This window comes from Pseudopodoces humilis, chromosome 23 (genome assembly GCF_049639895.1).
Source record: "Pseudopodoces humilis isolate 2021_Gansu_Grassland_sample_001 chromosome 23, ASM4963989v1, whole genome shotgun sequence".
NCBI classification, from domain to species: Eukaryota; Metazoa; Chordata; class Aves; order Passeriformes; family Paridae; genus Pseudopodoces; species Pseudopodoces humilis.
Genome location: NC_142222.1, coordinates 3,163,897 through 3,185,267, shown reverse-complemented (window position 1 = coordinate 3,185,267; position 21,371 = coordinate 3,163,897). Strand labels below are relative to the sequence as shown.

Sequence of the window (21,371 nt, the reverse complement as noted above, 5' to 3'; positions counted from 1 at the left end):
GAATCCTATTCGTCAAATTAAACATGTTGATATCGGAGCACGGCAATTAATTAATTGATTAATTAATTCAGCCGACCTCCGCGCCGCCAGGGGGCGCTGCGGGCAGGGCTGGCTGCGTGACGTTCCGCGTCGCCGGCGTGACGTCAGAGCGCGTGTCTGGCGTGACGTCAGAGCGCGGCGCCGCCATGGAGCCGGCGGAGCGCGGTGCCGAGCTGGGCGCGGGCTGTCCCGCGGGGCCGTGGGCCGTGGGCGAGGAGACGGCGATCCTGCACGGCGGGTTCCTGCTGGCCGCCCGCCTGCTGCAGCCGCGGCCGCTGCGGGAGCTGCGCAAAGCCGACTGGCCCCGCGCGGGGGTGCCCATCACCGACGCGCTGCGCGAGATCGGCGAGCGCTGCCCCTCGCCGCTCGGCCTCTGGAAGAAGGAGGCCGTGGCCATCGTGTGGGCGAAAATCCTGCTGCCGGCCCCGCCCGCCGCGGCGCTGGAGTGGGGCTGGAAGGATGACGGGTTCTTCTCGGTGGGTGCGATGATCCCCGATGTCAACCACACCGCGCTCTTCGAGCTGGTCAAGGCGCTGGGCGCGCCCCGGCTCTTCGTGCAGCTGCTGCTGGCGCTGCCTGCGCCCGTGTGCCGGGCACAGCTGGAGAACTTGGTGGAGTACATCTCCAGCGAGACATCCCCGGCGGACGTCAGGTTCTTCTTGGACGTGTGGTGGGAGGTGATGAAGCACGGGGAGGGACGGGAGGATGTGACGGTGGCTGCGTTCGGCGCTCTCATCCATCAGCACGGCGGGGAGGCCTCCCTGGAGGATGGACTGCAGCCCCCAAAGAGGTTCAAGGGTGACCCTGGCAACCCCCCAGCTGCCAGCGGGGTCCCGGTGCTGCTGCTGAAGGGGCTGAAGCAGATCCAGGGCAGCATCGCTCAGCCCCGCCTGAGGTGCTACGCCCTGGCCAACCTGGCTGAGCTGCTGTGCCTGTCTGCTGGGCTGGGGCCAGGGCACGGCCCCCTGCCCGTCACTGAGCACCTGGCCAAGGTCAGTGCCGTGGTCAGCCTCTGGAGCAGCGACACTGACAGCCAGTACCACCCCTGCGGGCTGGCAGAGAAGGTCAGGGAGGCAGAGAGAAGCGTGAGCCTCCTGTCCGTGCCCAAACCCTCTCATGAGGAACTCTTGGGTGGCTTGGACTTGCTCTGCAGCTTGTTGCAGGCCTGGGGAGAGGAGCTGCAGGACACTCTGAGGGGGTCTGAGGAGCTCCGCTTCGAGAGCTACCGGCTCCTGGACACTCTGAGCACCCTTGGGAAGAGCCTGGATTTCCTCCTGGAGACCGGAGACCTGGGGGAGGGCGAGACACGGCTGGTGTTAGAGCTGACACAGCTCACCAGGGACATTTTCAGGGACACCGGTGCTGTCCTGAAGGATTTGGACACGAGCCTTGTGTCTTCGGTTGCCATGGCAATCATTGCACAGAGGCTGGACCGACACGTGGACGTGTGCTCTGTTTTTGCATCGGAAAAGACCTGGGCTTTTTCAAAGGCCTGGGTCGAGTGCCTGGTGGAAAACAAAGCTCTGTTCCAGAGCCCTGAGCTAGTTTTGAAACTGCTGGAGACGCTGGTGAACTTTGCCACATCCCACCATGATAAGGAGAGCCGAGAGCTGCAGATGCAGGTGACCAAAGCCATCGTGGAGTGTTATACTGAGCTTTCATTAAGTGACAAAAACAAAGTGATCTCAGGTGTCCTGGCGTCCTGGGGTGGCCCAGGCCTGTCCCAGAACATCCAGGTTGTCAGGGAGGGGTTCCAGGAGGACCTGAATGTGACTTTAAACCAGATCACAAAGAGTGTGTCTGATGAAGGCCTGACCAGGGCTGTGGCTTCTGTGGCCAGGCTGACACTGCTGTCCCCTGAGGCCACAGTAAAGCAGGTTTGTCATCTTGCTGTGGTCAACCTCAGAGCACACCACTTCCTCGCCCAAATCCTCTGCTCCTTCCCAGCACTGAGCTTCCTGGAGAGCCACAAGGACCCAAGCAGGCCATGCAGCCTGGTGCTGAGGTGTCTGGAGGAGGCAGTGTGGGGGAAGCTTTCCACGGCGAGGGAAGAGGAGCAATTCCTTCAGTTCCTGGCCTTTCTCATGCAGCCAGGCTCAGCCACCCCACTTGTGTCACCTGTAGAGGTGACCAAAGCCTTTGTCCTTCCCTATTTGAAGTCGGACTCTCCTCAGATTGAGCTGAGCCTGCAGATCCTCAGTAAGGTTTTGGGAATGCCATCCTGTTCAGAGGAGCACTGGATCAAATCCTGCCACCCGTTCCCACTTCTCCTCAGCCTCTGCAGACTTCTGGATGGTTACACCAAGTACTGGCAGCAGCCTGGGGAGCAGCTCTTCCCTTCCCTGGAGACCAAAGACCTGATTCTGAACATCCTGTGCCAGCTGTGCGAGCTGGTGGGGCCAGAGACCGTCCCCTCCTCGGAGCTGTGGGTGCAGTCGCTGGCCTGGCTCCACAGGAAGGTGGCATCACTGGACTGGACCGTGGGGCTCCGTCTGAAGAAGCTTTATGGGGACCACTTCAAGAACGAGGTCCCAGCGACGCTGTTTGAGATCTGCAGGCTCCCTGAGGATGAGTGGACGTCGCAGTCGTGGCCAGCCTACGGGCCGGGCAGCGGGCTGCTGGCATGGATGGAGTGCTGCTGCGTGTCCCCAGCGCTCAGGGACACCATGCTGGCCCTGCTCAGCGTCAACGTGGACGACCCCGAAGAGGTGAACCTCTTCAGTAAAGGCTTCCTGGTGGCCCTCATCCAGGTGCTGCCTTGGTGCAGCCACGGCGAGTGGAAGAGGCTGGCGCCCGTGGTGGAGCAGCTGCTGCAGAGGCAGGTGCTGCACGTGCCCTACACCCTGGAGTACGTGCAGCACATGCCCCTGCTCAACCTCCGCCCCTTTGCCTGCCACCTCCAGCTCTCCGTGCTCTTCCTGCGGGCCTTCCAGCTGCTCTGCAGCTGCAGCTGTTCCACCTGGCTGCCACCAGAGGCCTGGCTGCACGTGGTGCAGCTCTACTGCGCCAGCCTGACCGACCTGCTGGCCTCCGTCAAGGCCACGGCGGGAGCCGCGCCGCAGCCCTGCACGCAGGAGGTGTCCTTCGTCTGCATCCAGCTGTTCTGCCACATGCTGCACGTGGCTGCCATGCTGCCAGCCGGGGGCTGTGAGGAGCCGCTGCTGGTGCTGGCCCTGGAGGTGCTGTCGCTGTACGAGGTGTCCAGCAAGGCCGACGCCTCCCCCTGCGCCGCGCTGCACAGAGCCAACGAGGGACACTTCCTGCAGTCCGTCACCGACAACGTGGGCCACGAGGAGTTGCGCAGCACCCTCCTGCAGAAGCTCAGCAAGCTGGGAACGTGCTCAGAGCACTGATCTGGACGTTGTAATATCTGTAATAAAACCTTATTTTTCACTTTTGAATCTACTGCCTCCCTGCTGTTTCCATCCACTAAGCAATGGAAGTAGCCATTTAAAGATGGGTGGGAGGAGCTGCTTTGGTTTTCCGCTGGAATAACTGGGCACAGCTGTTCCTGTGCAAGCTGCCAGTTCTGTGGCTGCAGCCTTGCCTGCTGGCTCTCTGCATTTACACAGCAGCCTCCAGCATCGAGGAAATCGCTTCCCTCTGGCTGCTTTGCCACCAGCCCTCTCCTAGTCCCAGGAGAATTGCTGGTTTTGCCACGTGCTGCCAGAGGCTGGAAAGCGAATTGGAGGCTGGGAAGCGAGTTGGGTGAGTTCAGGACAGGCAGGAACTTTTGGAAATCTGTGTGTGCTGCTCCTGCCCGGAGGTGGGGGTGCAGCAGTAAGCCCACATGTAACACCCCCACCCAGCAATGAACGGCACGTGGAAGAGCCAGCCAGTGGTGTGACTCAGAGAGGAAATCTTTATTGGTCTCCTGACAGTAAATAGGGCAGTGTTAGTGCAAACTGAGGTGCCTCATTGGCTGGAGGTTTTTTTTTCTCCTTACATAAGGCACATTTTTCGCAATGAAAACAGTGAGATACAACATCTGTAATGAGTTGCAAGCTGTTTGTAACATCAACTGGTCTCTGTGGTCATCCGTGGTTACTGTGACTGTGGTGTCTCTGCAACAGCAACCACAGGTCAGAAGAGGCCCTTTTTGTTACTTTACACTATATCCAGAACAGCAGCCGTGGTTGGGATGAGATCCAACACCCAAAAGATCCAGGTTTCCCAGAGCTTGGCTGCTGGTTTCAGACAGAACGAAAGGCACAGAGTGGTCACAGGTCTCTGGGCATGGAGCTGTGCCGGGGCTGTGCCAGGGCTGTTCCTGCCCTGGAGCAGGCACAGGAAGCTGCAGGAGGAGGTGCCTGCCCTGGCTGGTGCTGGCTGCAGGGAAGGAACGCAGCCGTGGTCTGATGCACACACCCTGTGGTGCAGGGTGGGCTGGGGAGCCTGTACCCATTTTGCTGTGACTGAAAGTGGAAATGGGCTGAACCAGTGAAGGACCAGCTCAGGATCCTGCTGTGGGGTTGCTGGATCCTTCGGTGCAGCCCCAGTTCTGTCCCTGGCAGCCCCATGGCGGGTGGGATGGGGCTGGAGGGATCCATAGTACAGGTGTTCCCAGGGTGTGGTGGTGCCAGCTGGAGAGCAGAGCAGAGCAATGTCTACCAGATGGTTTTAAATTCCTCCTGAGGGGATGCAGGGCAGATAAAAGCAGCTGTGCTTAAGGAAGGGAAAATTGTAGCCTCTGCATAGTGCCCTGTGTGGCGGTGAGACAAGGACTCGGCAGGTTCCTGTCCTCCTCCTGCCCTGAGACAGCAGAACCGTTCCCCTGTGGTGGCATGAGCCCTCCAGCCCTGCTGGGAACACGGGAGTCCCCCAGGGCTGTCAGACACTGCAGTGGAAAGCACCGGAGGGTAAGTGGAGCTTGAGCCCAGCAGCTGCAGCGGGAGGTGCACATGGGAGGCCAGAGGCCGAGCAGGCTGTAGTGTAGAGCTGAAGTCAGTAAAGGTCAGGAACGGCTCTCAGAGCTGTGCTGCAGCTCCAGGCCTGGCTGGGGCTGCAGCAGCTCCGGCACAAGCTCCCCATCCCCGGGGCTGGGCTCGCTGCAGCATCCCCGCGCCGGTGCCAGCCCTGGGAGACGTGCCGGGGGGCTGCAGCAAACCCCTCTCGTGGAACCCTCGGTTCGGCGGTGCTGCAGAGCTGAATCCCACAGGGAATGCCGTGCTTCCAGGCCGGCTCCCACCCCGGCGGGAGGACACGGAGCACCGGAGCGGTGTGGGAGGAAACCTTCCTCGCCCAGGCTGATGCTGCCTGGCACGGCACTGGAGACCGGAGGCTGCTTCCAGCTCCAGCAGAACCGCTGCTCCCGGTCCCGGGGAAGGGCCGGGGGCTGCCTGTGTGCCAGCTCCGTTATCTGCTCCGTTATCTGCTCCGTTATCTGCTCCGTTATCAGCTCCGTTATCTGCTCCGGTGGGCCGGGGAGCCGCCGTAGAGCCGGGCAGCCTTGCGGCAGATGAGCCTGAACCAGTAGAGCTGGGGGGCGATGAGGGACGCGTTGGCGATGTTGCAGTGCAGGGGGATGCGGAACGGCACCAGGTAGAGCGGGATCCCCACCTGGCGGGCGTAGGCCGCGTACATGAAGGGGAAGAGGAGGATGCGGCACAGGAAGAAGGTCACTAGGATGAGGATCCCATTCACCTTGTGCAGGAGCGTGTCCTGCATTTTGAGCTGGGGGAAGAAGGAGGGGAGTGCGGGGTGAGAAGCGCCCCCAGCGCTCTGGGGCACTGGCGGTGTTGGGAGCAATGAGATGAGCATCCAGGAGGGCTGGAGGAAGGGGAGTAGGAAGGTGGGGTGGGAAGGGATGGAGGAGGGCAGGGGTGGGAATGAACGTGGTGCAGGGGGGGAACAGGCAGGAGAGGGCAGCACCAGCCCACAGCACAGCCCCCAGTTCTGGGTGTGCTGGTTACTGGGGGAAAGGGATGGGACACTGGGAGGAAGGCAGCAGTGCAGGGGAGATTTGGGGCTGTGGGGCTGCCCCTCCCTGAGACACCCCAAGCTCAGCCACTGCCTGGGGAGGAGCTGATGGAGCCTGGCGCAGGGAGAGGAGGTGAACTGCTGTGGCTTCCCTGCCCCATCCCTCCTCACCTACCTGCATGAGGATTTTGCCCAGCGATACAAAAGGTGTGCTCAGCTCTGCTATGAAGATGCAGCCCACGAAGAAGTCCCCCAGCTCTCCCCTGAAGTGCTGTAAAGAAAGCCAGCACTGAGCCTGGGGCCCTGCAAAGAGGTGGCCAGGAGCCAACACCCAGTGTGTTCAGGGGGTCCTGGACTCCTGCAGCAGCCCTTACCTGGGTGATGGGGGTGAGCACGATGAGGATGAAGAGGTGGTGGGTCACCATCAGCCGCTCCTGCAGGAGGAAGCTCCACACGCTGGCCAGAGAGTGCTTCTTCTCCAGGATCCCCTTCTCCTGGCTCTTGTGCCAGTGGCACAGGTACATGACATAGATGTCATAGGTCATGTAGGGAACCAGGACCCATATGTACTCCACAGCCAGCCAGTGCCTGGGGAGGAGCAGCACACACAGAGGCATCACAACGGCTCCAAGCACTTTGTGATGCTCTGGGAGGTGGAAGAGCCTTTAGGACTGAAATGGCAGCATTTCAATGGGTTTTGAAGCTGGAAGGGGGTGAATTTTGAGTCTGTTTGGCTCAGCCAGGTACAGGCTGATTCAGAGAAAAGGTGCCTGGTACGTGTGGAGGACGGATCTCAGTGCTGACCCTGCTCCTGCTGGGCTGTGCCAGGCACTGAGCTCAGCCTGGCCAAGCACAAACACGGCGCTAACGAAGGATCCTGATTAGCCCCACAGCCAGGAGTTTGCAGCACGGACCAGGGGCACAGCATTTTTTGGGATCTAGCACCAAGCTGACTCCTTTGCACATGTGATCTCCTCTCCTAAGCCCTGGAGCTGGTGCTTGGTGGTGGAAAACCCCTAATCCTGTGTCTCTCCTGCCTGTCACACTGCATCAGCTGGCTGCCTAATCCAGAGAATCTTTGGGAAGCACATGGAGAACTCAGAGTTAACCAGGGATGGCTGGCCTGGAGTTTGGAGAGTGAAGCACAAAATATCCAACAGAGGCAATAAACCCCCATGAGGCATTTGTCTGTTGGGAAATAATTGCAGGCAGCTGCCTGTTCCCAAAGCGTGTTGGAATCCTGGTTGCACAATCTGAGCAGCAGCAAGCCCTGCTCTGCAGGGACACTGGCCTCCTTAAAAAATCCTGCCTGAAATCACACTGATAAATAAAAAATAAATAAATAAAATTAAAGTAAAAAAAAAAAAAGACAAAAAAATAAAGACAAAGCCCCCCTATGCTGTTGCTTGGAGAAATGTAGCTTGGGGCTCAAATCTCTTTTTGCTCTCCTGCCATCCCAAGAAAAGATTTGTTGCAGGAGTTCCAGATGGAAAGATGTAAGTGGTGTCAAGCACGGGTGGCAAGTGATTGTGTTTGCAAATGTTGCCCAGGGCTTTGGAGGGCAATTACAGCACCGGCCATATAACGATTGTCTGCCTCTAAATAAATTGGCAAATTTTACTGCAACCTTTGTGATGCTTCCTGGCTCGCTGTCTTGCTGTCATTCTCCGAGGCCTTCCCTGCTGAGCACTGGGCTCAATTTCCTCCAGATTCAAAGAAAATCTAGGTTTCTGCCCACAAAGTGTTTGCACAGAGCCCTTGGCCTTGAGTACACCCGGGCAAGCAGACAGCTCTGGGGGAAGGAGGGCTGCTGGCAGCACCTTCTGTCTGTGTGGCTTTGGGATTCATCATCTGCCTTATCTATACAGCAGAAATTTTATTTCAGAGCAAAAAGGTCACTCATAGACTGCTTGGGTTAAGCAGGCCTGAGGAGTCTGGATCTATCCAGAGCAAGGCAAGATAATTCATATCTGTGTATTAAAGACAGGTCTGCTATGACCAAGTTGGAAGCCCTTCCTAAAAATCACCCTAAAATCAGTGTGTGATGGTTGAATTCCAGTTCAGCATAATTATATTCTTCCCCTCTGCAATCTTCTCTGCTAGTCTGGATAATAGCTCTGTTTTTAAGTCTTCTGACCCAGATTACGCTATCATTCCTCTTGAGAATCACTTCTGGGCAGTTTATCCCAGAGCTCTGAGGACAAGGCAGCAGGATTTTCCTTCAGAGGAATTCAACTTTACCATTCCATTCCAACTTTACCATTTCTGGACTCTTTCAGAATCCTTTCTGATGCACCTCTAAAATCAGTCCTCACCAGGTCTGCTTGACTCAGTAGCAATTTCTGCTTCCAGCAAGGAGACTCCCTAGCCCTTCAGAGCTGATGATGTCTATATTTTTCTCTATATACAGCCCATGTTACAGCCCATCCTTTGGAGGAGACTGTGCTGGCTGAGCCCTCCCAGGCCTGAGCAAGCTGCTGCTGTTCAGGGGGTGTACATCCAGCTCATTGCCCAACCCTTCCAGCTGAACTGGGGAAAAGAGGAACATGAATCTGGTTTTCCTCTCCCCTTTGTACGTGCAAACCTTTGGCAGCAAACCCTCCAGCCCCGAGCTGGCTGAGCACATCCCTGGGACAGTGGGACCGGGTGGGCACTGGGTTACCTGTCATGCACCACGTTCTTGCAGCTGAGGACAACCGTGATCCCTGACACTGTTGCCATGGTGGCTTGCACTGTTGACACCAGCCTGAAAGGAAGAGAGAGGAAAGGGGTCACCCCAAACGTGACCCCACAAGGACCGAGGCACAGGGAGAGCCGGTGGTTCACAGCCGCCTACTCCGTGCACACCCCAGTGCCTCGTCACGGCGAGGCTGTGCCAGGCGCTGCCTCCCGGGGGATTCTTGCCAAGTCCCGTCCCTTCCACCCCCGTGGAACGGGACAGGATTTGGTTCTCACCCCCGGTGGTAACGCTGCCGGTTCCCCGTGGGCAGAGGGAGAGCTGCACCGGAGCATCCCCGCCCCGACAAACGGTACCACGGTGCGGGGTCCGGCCGGGCTGAGACACTCGTGCTCGGGGGGATGCTCTCACTCGGGGGGATGCTCTCACTCGGGGGGATGCTCTCACTCGGGGGGATGCTCTCACTCGGGGGGGATGCCCATGCTCGAAGTGCTGCTCCTGCCGCCGATCCTTTCTCCCCTCGTGGTCTGTGCTCGGGACGGCCAAGGACCATCCCCCGGAGCGTCACGGCACCCCCGAGCCCAGGCTCACGGCCGGCGGGACCCGGCGCTCTTGGCCCGCCCGGATCGCTCCCGGTCCCGCTCCCGGTCCCCATCCCGGTCCCGGCAGGTCCCGCCGCCGTGCGCGTCACCTCCCGCCGCTCCCGCCCGTACCTGCCGCTGAGGAGGATGCGGTCCTTGAGGCTCCATCCCGGGGCGGCCCAGCGCAGCAACCGGATGCAGAGGATGAAGAGCCCCGGGAAGAAGGCGGAGGCGAGGGCCAGCGTCCGCCACATGGGGACGAGCGCGCTGTCTCCCGCCGCCGCTTGTCAACAGCCGGCCGGGCGGCGGGAGAGCCCGGCTGGGCTCAGCTTAGCTCGGCCGGGCTCAGCTGGGCTGTGCTGGGCTCGGTTCGGCTCGGCTCGGTCCGGACCAGCCCCGCCGCTCCCGCCGCTGCCCGGGCGCGCCCCGCTCCGCCGGGCGGAGGCTCCGCCCCCGTCCGGTTAAACCCCGCCCCCAAGCGAGACCCCGCCCACCGAACCCCGCCCCCTCGGTCGGGCCCCGCCCCGCGCGCTGCCGGCGGAAGCGGCGCCGCCATGGAGGAGGACGAGCCGGAGCTGGAGGCCGGGCTGGAGGCGGCGCTGGAGCTGGCGCCCGCCGTGCAGGCCGCCATCGAGCAGGTGCGCCGGGCGGGTCCCCCCGCTCAGGGGACAGGTGCGAGCGCGACCCGGGGCCGCTCGGTGAGGGCCCGCGGCCGCCTCTGAGCCCCTCCCCGCCGGCTCCGGGCCTTCCGCTGCCGGGCCCGGGGAGCCCCGGGCCGGCCGTGCCCGGCGAGGGGCAGAGCCCGGTCAGCCCCGGGTGGGCTCGGACCGGCCGGGCCCGCGCTGGGGGCTGGGCGTGGCTCGTCGTGTCCCGGTCAGTGCGAGCCGTGCGGTGCTGGCGGTGCTGAGGCGGCTCTGTCGCTAATTGCAGACGTGTTAGGTGGTGTGGAAACACCCCAGTGCAGCGCCTGTGGCTCGGCTGGAGTAATCGAAATGGCTTGGTTCGGCTGTGGTGAACACACGTGGGGTTTTTCCATCCAGACGGTGCTGGGCAGTGCCCAGGCTCCCCAGGGAATGGTCCCGGCCCCGAGGCTGCCGCAGCTCCAGGACAGCGCTGCCAGGGATGCCAGGCTGGGATTGCTGGGGTGTCTGTGCAGGGCCAGGAGCTGGACTTGATAATCCTTTTAGGGCCCCTACAATTCATGGGTTCCAGTGTTCCCTTAAAGCCTTCGTGGCACTTGGAACCCATCAGTATCCCGTGGGAACCCTGGGTAAAACCATGGCTCTTGTTCTCTGTGGCTGAGCCTGCACTGCCTGCAGCCGACCCTTCCATCTCAAACTCTCTTCCCTGTAGCAGAAGTCTGGGCAGTAGCAGTGTCTGTCTCACAAAATATCACTGAAATAAGTTTTTACACTTTCATGAGTGTTGAGTCTTCTGGGTCACTTTTGGTGGCCCTCCTCAAAGAGTAGGGGGAGGCCCTGGGAACTGGTAAATTAAATGGCAGCTTCTAAAGGGGACCTAGAGCCTGTCCAGAGGAAGAATCCTCTGCACTTGTAGACATGAGTTTTTGAGCAGTGGAGAATCCACAACGTGCCTGGCTGAATTATTTTAACAAACTGTAAAGTTGTAGGAAAACATTCACATCCTGAGCACTGGGAGATGTTGAGGATGACACCGCCTGCTGCTTTCCAACTTCCTCTCTGGCACTTCCCAACCCAGTAATCCCGTTCTTCCTGTCAGTGTTCCTTAACCAGTTTTGGGCAAAACCTGCCCAGTTCTGGTTAAATGAGCAGAGCTGGCTCAGCTGCCCTGCCGGAAGCAGGGTGGGGAGCACAGGCAGAACTGGTGCCCCACCAAAGGCAGGGTAGCATTTCTGATTAATAGGTTGTGACAAACTCCTGGGAGTGACAGCTCCCACAGCTGCTCCGTCTGCCTGCAGCACTGATCCCTATCTGCAGTGTGAGTGGAGTTCCTGAGCAGCCTTTATCTCCCATCTCACCTCTTGTTTCATCTGCTCTTAATACTTGTGGAGATTTGGGGTTAGTGGGGATAGGTTGAGTGTGAGTTGTGAGCAGGACAGGCTGGGTGTGATGCTGCAGTTGTGCTCTTGTATGAGGTGATGTCAGAGCATTTTCCTCACTCACCAGGACCTCATGCATGTTTAACTGCTGCCTGCTTCTCCTTGGCCACAGGAGTGACTGGGAAAGCTTCCCAGGAGGGCTGGTTCAGGCAGAATAGCCTTTTATCTCACAAAATCGCTGATTTTTCAGTGCAAAATGTGTAAAACAACATAAATGCTTTATATGCCCGTATGTGAAGGCTTTCATTGAGCAGGGGGATGCTGTGGGGTTGCCTTTGCTTCTTCCAGGGGGGTTGCTGGCCATGGAGTGCAGAGCTGATGGCTCTGTAAGTATGGGACAAATATCAGAATCATGGAATGCTTTGGGTTGGAAGGGACCTTAAAGACCATCTCATTCCTTCCACAGCTTCCACCATCCCAGGTTGCTCCAAACCTCATCCAGACTGACCTTGAACCCTTCCAGTGATGGGACACCCACAGCTTCAGTGTGGTAGCAGGGAAGGGAAAGCACCACACTTCAGTCTGAGGGGACAAAAAGCAAAGCCTGGCAGTCATGTTTGTGTTGTTTGAACTCTTCTGAGGAGAGATGAGATCTGTTTGCACCACAGCTGCACTTTCCCCCTTCCCAAATCATTCAGCAGATTGTGTTTCTCTCCCTCTTCTGTGAAAAGTGGCAAACCCAAGTCTCCAGAGAACTTGTACAACCACTCCTTAATTCATCACGTTTCCTATTACACAGCTGTGGAAAGCAAACCCTCTGTCTGTCACCATGAGGCCTGGCAAAGCTCCTGCCAAGAGCAGGGCAGAGCCTCACTTTGTTCCCAGACAACAACAAAAGCATCAGGATGGTTTGGGATACACAATTAGTGGTTTGTATGTCTTGGGAATTCCTGGATGGATTGTGCCAGGGGTGTGTGTGAATTATCTGTGTTTATCCAGGCTGATATCCACAGGAATTTTGGGAGGTCAGAGCCCTGCAGAGCACGTGGCTGCTCTACTCCTGGCCATTAGTTAGAGAAATGCTGTGAAACACAACTGGAAGCAGGTGCTGAAGGAATTAAAAGTAGTAGAAACTGTGTAAAGTTACAGAAATTACAGATGGTGGTTGATTGTGCTTGTTTTCCTCCCTCTTTCCAGGTATTTCCCAGCCAAGATCCACTGGACAGAGCAGATTTCAATGCTGTGGAGTATATTAATGCTCTCTTTCCCACTGAGCAAGTAAGTAATGCCCCAAATACTCTCAGACTTTACTTTCACACTTTTTACTATCAGATTTTACTTCCACCCTTTACTATTAGCCTGACAGCAAATGACCAAAGCAGTGTTTAAACGTGTACCCAAACATTTTATTTTAAACACTAGCACAGGAAATGAAGCTGCAACAATAATAATTTCTTAAATTTGCAGCTCATGGGGTCTGCTGTCATTATGTAGTCTCTTTCAAACCAGAGTGCTTGCTGCAGTTAAAGTCTTGCTTTGATATGTAGAAATAAATTAATTTTCTGTATAGATGGAGTAAATGTCATAACTTGCCATGTATCAATCATTGGTGAGTTGCTGGGGTTTTCAGCCAAATCAGGCAGGTGTTGCCTGTACAATGTCACAGGAGAGTTTGAACCCAGTTGTTTCTTTTAAGATTTAAAGAATGAGATTGCTGTGGGCCCACATCCGTGCTTTGTGTTCACAACTTCAGCCCCAGGGGGAGTTTTAGATGAACCTCTTGTAATACAGAGACATTTCTACAGCTGAAGTTTGTGTTGTGAGGCTGCTCTAACATTTCCCATGTCTGAGATCCTCTGCAGCACTGCTGGTTTTAACTTGCAGCTTTTTCTGGTGGTGTGGCTTGGCTATTTTCCTTTTGCCAGCAGTGAGGAGCTGTTTCCCCAGCAGTGCCTTCACTGCATCTCCTTTCAGCCTGTTTTCTGTGTGTCTGGGCTCTGCAGGGGGGTCTCAGCCCAAAGGCTCTGTCCCCATGCCCACTGGAGGTCACTCTCACACAGTTTTGGTGACAAAGGACAAGGCAGAGCTCGGGGATGGGGGAAGCCCTGACCTTTTTCTGCTTTTTGTGATGTGGCAGAGAAGCAGCTGAGTTGTTGTCTCAGTGCCTTCACCTGTAAAACAAAGCCATTGCTCTCCTCTTCTTCATGGCCCCTGTGTCATAGAGTGTTTGGGATCACAGCTGACAAATTCCTCTTTAAAACATTCACCATTTCACTTCTCTCTGATTTCTTTTTATGTTCCAGTCTTTGGCAAACATCGATGAAGTTGTGAACAAGATCAGATTGAAAATAAGGTAAATATTTTTTCCATTTTGTTGCAGCTCAGGTGGCTTGGTCTGGTTGTCACCAATAAATGCAGCCTTTGTTCTACAGCTGACAGGATTTAGTTTGTTAAAAAGGCATGGATAGGACCAACCTCGAGTCTAACAGTGGCACCAAAACAATTAGACTTTTTATATTTCACTTTTATTATGTGCCCTGAAGGCTGTTTAAGCTGATGGGTTGCAAAGTGCAGCCTTGAAAAACAACTGAGAGTCAAAAAGTACCAAATTTTAGTACAGTTTGAGGGCTGAGTGAGCAAACTACCCAAAAGACTCAATTGCCAAGAATTCATTGTTTTTGGGTTCAGAATATCAGTTGTAAAAACTCTCACTCTGTATTTTTGAATTGTCATTATTGGTCCTAAAAGTACAAAATAAACACAGGTGTGCATGAAATACTTAAATTTTCTGTGCTGGCTGATATTGCCAGCATGAAATGATTGAGACAGCACTTTCATATGTGGGAAGTTGAAATGCAAACAGACAAGGGAGAGCTGACAATATTGCTTAAGGGAACAGGAAAGCAAGAAACCCTGGTTAAATTAGGAAATGGATTTTTATTTTTGCAAGAGGACTTTTAAATTGTGTAAGGCAGTGCCACTGAACAGAGAGGGAGGGGGGAAATAATGAGTTTAGCATTGGTAACATCAGGTTTTTTTTATTTTAAGTTGGTTCTGTAAGTCTCGGGATTCCCCCAGCTGTTTGGGTCAGGCTGACAGAGACTGGGTTTGATGCTCTGGGGTTTTTCCTGCAGGAGGTTGGATGACAACATTCGAACTGTGGTGAGGGGACAGACCAACGTGGGACAGGATGGCAGGCAGGTATGTGCAGCCAGGAATGCCAGGGGTTCTCAGCTTGGGATGTCACTGAGGAATGGCTCTGGCAGGGAAAACCCCACTGCTCTTGTTACTGAGATGTTTCTGTGCCTCTTGCACTGATGAGCTGCTCCCTCAGCAGCTGTTCTGACCTGCCTCACCCTCTGAAGGAAAGTGAATGAGGAATTGATTTAAAGATCAAAAGCAGGAGGCCTGTGTGCTGCTCTGATGATAAAACAAGCAGCACTGAACAGGTACAAGTACATTTGATCCTGGGTAGGGATCAATACCAGGCTGTTTGTCCTTTTCCCTGAGCTGTTTGCTGAGGTGTCCCGAGTTGTTGGTCACTGTGCTGATCACTGGCTGCCACTTCCTCTTGCAGCTCCTGTTCAGCCCTCAGGTTTTCACTTGTTTTTTGCCTGACAGAGGTGCTTGCTGGGAGTTCAGTATTGGTGAGCACAGCCATGGCTGCAGAGGGTGTGAGTGCTCAGCTTGGCCCCTGTGTCAGCTGGTTTTGAGGTGTCACTTGGTTTGTCTCTGTTTCCTGTCCTGGTTTAGGCCAGGGACATTGAACCTCAGACCATCAGTCAAGGTTCCTCAGTGACTTCTTAATACCAGCCCTAAGACTGGCATGTGGTAATTACCCTCTGTGTTTTCCTCTCCTTGCTGTCACAGCAATTGGTATCTACTTCTGATCCAATTTCTGCCACAGAGGCCTCAAGGGAATTATTTAACCTGCCTATAGTTTTGTCTTGCTTTAGAAAAACATGAGACATGCTCATCTCTCCTAGCAGAAGTAGTTGAATCATGGATGTCTAAGTACTGCTAATAAGCTGGGGATGTGCTTGGGATGTGGCTTACCTGGGAGTGGTGCTCCTGTAATTACTGTGCAGGAATGAGACAAGGAATCAAGTGTGGAGGCAACTACAGAAGTTGAGGAGGGAGTGGAAACTGGTGCAGTACTTGGGACAGTTTGTGATTGGAAAGCTGGTGCTGTTGTAGCTTTTCGGGCCCATTTGAGAGGATAAATTCTCTGAGAAGACCACAAAAGAGTGGGGTTGAGAAGAGCTGTGTGTGTGATTTGCCTGGAGTGCCTCAGGACTTGGAGAAAAGGATGAACACAAGCAGTGATCAGCTGTGCCTGTGGATAACAGGAGCATTTCTGTGCTGTGGAGGTTGGCAAGCTTTGTTCAGAACGCTGTCCTGTGTCTGTGGTTTGTCACTCTTGCATCCCTTTGAAGTTCTCCAAGGCCTGGGCAGATGGACCTGCACAGTGTCCTGCTCTGAAGCACCAGGAAGGCAGAGCTGTCTGTGCTGCCCTTCCTTCAGTTTGGTTGTAAAGGAACCAGTTAAAATCCTGATTATGTAAAAACCTTCAAGTGTTCACTTGTGGCTCCATGCAGGACATATTTCAAGTGGCCTGGAGCTGCACTTAATCACAAATATTCATGTATTTAGCTGTGGATTTTCCTGTTTTCCCTCATTTTGCTGCTTTGCAAAGTAGAAGCAAACTTTAAGACAGATGCCAGAGCCTACAGTTGCGTGGGCTGAGGCCAGACAATCTCCCAGGAGCACAACTGCTGTTTCTTACTTTGAGATCCTAACAAATACTGAAACCATTTAATTATTTAAAGTGTTACTTCTCTGGGAAGAAAAACATTGATTCTGAAATGCTGTGAGTTTTTTCTTTCTATGTTTGTAATCCAGGCCAATCATTTTACACCTGGATTTGTGTTTTTTGTGTGAATTGCTGGAACCAGAGGGTCGTTAGAGGGGGAAGGTCTCGAAGTTCAAAGCAGTGAAGGAGCATCAGCAAGCTCAGATTTTGGAGGTCACCTTACAGTGCTGGGGAGCTCTTGAATGGCATTTCAGTTTGAGATGGAATTTTATATTTGTCACCCAAAATCAGAGGAAACCTAGAAGAAATGTTTGCTGTTGCTGTCACCCCTGCACTGTGTCCCCTGAGTATCCTGGGTGCTGTGTGGGGGAGTGAGGCAGCCCTTTTCACATGATCACTCTGTTGATTGCAGATTGTGGGGGTGAAAACCTTGTTTTCCAGCTTCAGCTGCCTGTTCCTGTGCTGAAAAGTGCCTTTGTTTTACCAGCATATTCTCAGAGGAATCAAGGACACTTGGAAATGTTTTTATAGAGCGAGAGGCCTGATTTCTCCCACTTGGAGAGGAAGGGTTTTATTTTCCAATGCATAGAAAGAAATTGTTTTGAAACAGCTTGAAAACAAGGTGCTGTTAAGGCAGGTCAGTTCTGTGCTTGGAAGGGAGTTGTGTTGCTGTTTTCCTTATTTAGTTCTCCTGGTAACTCAGTCCCACAGCAAAATTAAGTTCTTGTTTGTACTCATAGTATAGTCTTAAAACATTTGTAGGAAATTTGTATCCTCAAGACCAGTATTACACTGCAGAATTGGATTGACATATCCACATGGATAGATAGTGTCATCCTGCAAGCCTCACCCTTAGGCTGCCCAGGATGAAGATCATTATTGCATTTTATCATCATAACCACAACTGCAAACCACCCTTGATTAGGAAGGAAACAGTTGGCAACCAGCTTTTGCAAGAGGTTTGAAGCAAAGCTCTGTATCTCTAACCTTCTTCCATTTGTAACTCTTACCATAAGAGATGTCTCCAGCCTGTAGTGCACAGTACTTTGGCTTTAGGAAAAGTCAGAAACTTTTGGAAAATTCCTGTCTTTTGATTTCCATCCCTTGACACACTGAGATCCAAGAGGAACACTGCAATCCATTGTCTCTTTGAGAGCATGTGCCATAAATAAAAGTGTGTCTGAAGTCTGAGTTTGTAGCTGATTGAATTTCAGTGGGAGCTCAGGATTCTGTGTATTTAACTGCAGGATTGGGCCTGAAAGGTGTTTTGCAAAAACCTCTTCCCTTCAATCACATTCTCTCTTAGCAACTCCTGGTGCTGTGGCCAGTGTTTGCCAGCGTTGCCTGACTGCAGTTGTGTTGGAGATGTCCTTGTCTGAGGGGTAAATAATAGTTTGAATAAACATCCTTTCAGTCTCTGACTTCCATCCAAAGGAAATACAAACCTTGGATGCAGTGGCAGAAGAAAAAAAAAAGTTGTTTAAGTCAAAGCAAGGCAGGAAGGGGTTCTTTGCTGAGTCCCTGCCCTCAGCTGTCTGTGCTGGTCCATCCCTGCTGCCCTTGCAGGTGAGGGAGCTCAGCCTTGGTTTTCCCATCTCCTGTCAGCCAGAGCTGCCCAAAAAATAATTTGGAATCTTGTGCAGGCATTTAATTCAAGTACTGCTCAAATTACTGGGGTTTATCATCAACCTACCCAATCCCTTTTTAGACACCAGTGATCCTGGCAGGTCCCTCGAAGACAAGCTGAGGTTATCAGCCTTGGCAGACCGTGTTTTTGAGGAAATGGGGTTATTTACCAACTGTGCCCAGCAAAAAGCTTTCCAAAGCTGTCTTGTGGAGGAGCCTTGTTGAGAACTGCACCTTCCCAGCTGTCCAGGAGAGGGGAGCCCAGCCTTGGTTTTGAGAACAGGATAACGTTTTGCTGATAATTGATGGCAAGGGAGCACTGCCAGCAGAGACAAATCTGGGCAGTGCTGCTTGTTACTGTCCCAGGAATCTAAATCCCAGTCTGACCCAGTGGGGAATATGGAGTGTGCAGCTATGGAAATGTGCTCTCCATGCTCCTTAAGGAAGAGGAGTCCTTAGGGATAGGAAGTCCAAAATCCTGATTGCAGATCCAGCTACTGTGCTCCCTGGGATGGAGTCTCCTGTCCTGTCAGGCTGGGATGATGTTTGGGATGATGTTTGGGATAACACTTCTGTGCCACTCTGCCTACTGAGGTAATGGAGCAGGGCTTTGAGATGAGTTGTAGCTATGAGAAGGCATTTCAATGAGAAATTTTCATGTAAAATTAGCTTTTTTTTTTTTTTTTTGTCTATAAGCTTTTAAACTGTTTCCCAAACAGTCTTGCTCACATACACGTGTGTGGATAAATTAGCAGCAAGGTGTCTGAAAAAACAGATTCTGAATCTAAAAATAAAGGCCATCCAATAGATGTGGCCCCAAAAGAGTTATTTAAGCAACTCTAAAGACAGGAATGCTCCCTTTTCCACAAAGCCTAACGTTTCCCAGTTCAAAGCATCTGCCTTTTTGAAATTTTGCCCTAGAATTTCCTCCAAATGCAAAAGCCTTAAAATAGTCTGGCTCATTTGGATTCCCCTTCCTGGTGCGATATTTCAGTAAAATCTGCAGACAATGCCCTGAACCTCAGAAATTATCTCACTAATGATCCTTTTATGGGAGGAAACAACAGCTGTGGGTGGAACATTCCTCTGTAGGGCGTAACAAAATTTTCCTTGGGAGTCCCAGACTTGGACTATTTTGGATGCCTTGGGAGAGGCTGGGAATGCAGGAGCTGCTGTGGCTCAGTTGTAACAGTTTCTAGGGAGCCAGTGCTACACGATTTTTCCTCTGGAAGGTTTTTATTTTTTTTCTCAGAGCTGCTGCTGCTGATCTGGAGTGTGGGCTGACCTTGCTGAGAGCTGCAGTCCAGTTGTGGCATGATCTCCTCTCTGCCCTAGGGTGCAGTATAAAAAGTTCCCATAGATTTTTCCACTGAGCGTTTAACGCACTCCGTATGGTTTGATGTGTCACTCCTCAGTTGTGTTTATTGCTGAAGCTTCTGCGTGGACTGGCTGTAATTTTTTTGACAGTTGCTGACATGCCTTTACTGGTTGTTTGGCTGAAGCTGCTTCACCTATCAGGCTTTTGTCCTTGTAATGAGTAGCCTCTGCACTTGCTGCTGGTTTAACCCTTGACAGTGTCTGTGCAACCAGGATGAGGTGCCTGGGTGGATAAAGGTGAGGTGGATTCAGCTGAAATCCATTTTGGAAAGAATCAAGAGGAGTCTCAAGATCCCAAATGGATTTGTGGCTTGATAGTTTGAATCTAAATAAAATCCAGCAAACTTATTTTTGTTATCTCTGGTCCGTCTTTCCCTTACTGCCTTGTGCATACAGCATGTGTAAATGACTGAAGTTGCATCAAATAAGGGCTGTGTTTCAAAGAAAAATGTGTTTTATTGTTTAATGTGTCTGACTCCATTAGGATCTGGCTCAATTAGTGCTAGAACAAAGTTAAGTGTTAACTAGAAGAGCAAATGGATGTGCCTGGGCTGGGAAAAGCTTTGGATGTTTCTCATGGCTGAAGAGACTGGCTGATAACTTGGATTGCTTTGGTTGGCTCCTTCTTTGTTTTGCTCCTTGAAAACAGTGATATATATTTTATTTCTCATAACTCCAGCAGAACAAGAAAAGGGATGGCAGCTGCTGTGGTCAAATAACAGGAATATATCCTTGCTGCCCAGCCTGAGCCCAGCCAGTTCAGTTTGCCATCCCATCTTTTGGTCAGCCAGGGCTGTCCTTTCTCCTGGCACGTGGAAATGAACATCTGGGCTCTGCAGCTGTGGGGAGACTCCGACTGCCTGCCCTGCCCTGGGTGTGCTGCAGTGTCTGGCAGTGTTTGAGCCTGTGGAAATAGGAGGTTGTGTCTGGCAGAGAAAAATGCCGACAGGTTGTGGGTTTGACAAGGTCATAGATGGAAGTATGTGAAATACTCCCTTGGTTTTTCTTTTCTTGAAGTAGAGATCAGGAAACACTTTGCAGAATCAATCCAGGGAGGAAGGAGCAGATGGAGAGCAGAGGAAGAGTGATGCAGGTGCTGCACATGGCAGAGGGCAGTGGGAGTGGGGTCCTCTGCTGCTTTTCTGAGCAGTGTCCTGAGCCCCAGGGCAGCTGGTGGGTGGTGTCACCACAGTCTGTGGCTTGTCCCCTCCAGCTTTGCAAGGGCAGTGTCAGCCTGGCAGGCAGGGAGGTGCTGTTGTGCTCTGTGTGCATAAACCTGCTTAAGAAGCAGCGCTGTTGTTTCAGCCTCCACCTCCTTGTGTGGAGCTGGCTTTTCTGCCTGCAGGTTGTGTTTCACACTGATCCGAGGCACTCAGTGCCTGCACATCTCCTACCCTCGGCACTTTCCTGCCATTTATTTATTTAAACACGTGCTCGCTTCCAGCCATCAAATTCCAGTGCTGCTTCCTTGGCCACAGTGTCCAGGCTTGGCTCACGTGGAAGGTGTTGATGTGTCCCTGCTGCTGGGACAGCACTGACTGTCATAAGCTCTTAATAACTAATTAAACCTAAATCTCTGAAATATTTGGGGGCTATTTTGTGTCACAATCCCTGATGTTGTAAGCACCATCTTTCAGTTACATTCATTCTCTCCTGCCTGGCTAAGCTTTATCTCCTGGATTTTTATGAATGGGTCATTATTCTGAAATGTGAGCATATGAAATATGACTAGTGTTAGATTTCAATACCTTTTTAAGATAGTGAATGGATTGGGGTTAAATATGGCATTTTAAGCTGTGTGACTTTATATATTTTATGAAAAGTCATGCCACAGATTCTGCAAGGCTCCAGCTGAGTGATTAAAGTCCCATAATATTCTTTTGTAACCCATGAATAATAAGCAGGAGCTGAGCTGCCAAAATAAATCAAAAGTGAGTTTCATTCAGAGTCATTTCCCTAGTGAATTGTGACAGTTGGACAATGTCCTTCCCTTGTAGAGACACTGAGCTTTTTCTAGCCCAGGACACGTTCAGTGAACAGGGTTTCAGGTGAATGGCAATGCCAGGAAGAACTTGTGCTGTTTATTCTCATGCTGGCATAACTTTTGCCATCTGCTGCAAGGCAGGAGCAAGTCTGAGCTTGACCTTGCCTTGTGCTTCAGTGGGGATGTTCCTGTCCTGCAGCCTGAGGCTGGGAATTGGGTTGTGTTTGTGCTGGTGTTGGTGGTGTTGAAGGCACTGCAAGCTGCAGACTGTGTCCAGTCCTGTGTGGCTTTGATGCCAACAAAGCAAGAAACCCAGCCTGAAAATGGAATTTCAA

At 52.9% G+C, this 21,371-nt stretch overlaps 3 protein-coding genes across 3 annotated transcripts in view; 2 read left to right on the top strand and 1 right to left on the bottom strand.

The window, feature by feature from the left end:
- Positions 1-185: 185 nt before the first annotated feature.
- On the top strand, positions 186-3,392 carry GEMIN4 (gem nuclear organelle associated protein 4). Its single transcript, XM_005525926.2, has one exon. The coding sequence runs from the start codon at positions 186-188 to the stop codon at positions 3,390-3,392; it is 3,207 nt and encodes a 1,068-aa protein (XP_005525983.2).
- Positions 3,393-3,878: 486 nt separating this feature from the next.
- TLCD3A (TLC domain containing 3A) lies at positions 3,879-9,654 on the bottom strand. Its single transcript, XM_005525925.3, has 5 exons — positions 9,349-9,654; positions 8,621-8,704; positions 6,333-6,546; positions 6,134-6,229; positions 3,879-5,712 (listed from the first exon to the last, which is right to left on the bottom strand). Exons 1-5 carry the CDS (start codon positions 9,468-9,470, stop codon positions 5,443-5,445), a joined length of 786 nt encoding a protein of 261 aa, XP_005525982.1. The 5' UTR covers positions 9,471-9,654; the 3' UTR covers positions 3,879-5,442.
- Positions 9,655-9,737: 83 nt separating this feature from the next.
- Positions 9,738-21,371, top strand: part of VPS53 (VPS53 subunit of GARP complex) — a 61,242-nt gene continuing 49,608 nt past the window's right edge. Inside the window, exons 1-4 of the mRNA XM_005525718.3 lie at positions 9,738-9,854; positions 12,434-12,514; positions 13,540-13,589; positions 14,371-14,437. Of these exons, the coding sequence (XP_005525775.1) occupies positions 9,771-9,854; positions 12,434-12,514; positions 13,540-13,589; positions 14,371-14,437 (282 nt within the window). The 5' untranslated portion in view covers positions 9,738-9,770. The remainder of the gene's footprint in view (positions 9,855-12,433; positions 12,515-13,539; positions 13,590-14,370; positions 14,438-21,371) is intronic.

Excerpts from the sequence above, each read along its gene's own strand:
- TLCD3A (XM_005525925.3), bottom strand. The coding sequence starts at position 9,470 with ATGTGGCGGACGCTGGCCCTCGCCTCCGCCTTCTTCCCGGGGCTCTTC. Across the intron at positions 8,705-9,348 it reads CGCATCCTCCTCAGCGGCAG|GCTGGTGTCAACAGTGCAAG; the intron begins GTACGGGCGGGA and ends TCTTCCTTTCAG. Across the intron at positions 6,547-8,620 it reads AAGAACGTGGTGCATGACAG|GCACTGGCTGGCTGTGGAGT; the intron begins GTAACCCAGTGC and ends GCTCCTCCCCAG.
- GEMIN4 (XM_005525926.2), top strand. The coding sequence starts at position 186 with ATGGAGCCGGCGGAGCGCGGTGCCGAGCTGGGCGCGGGCTGTCCCGCG.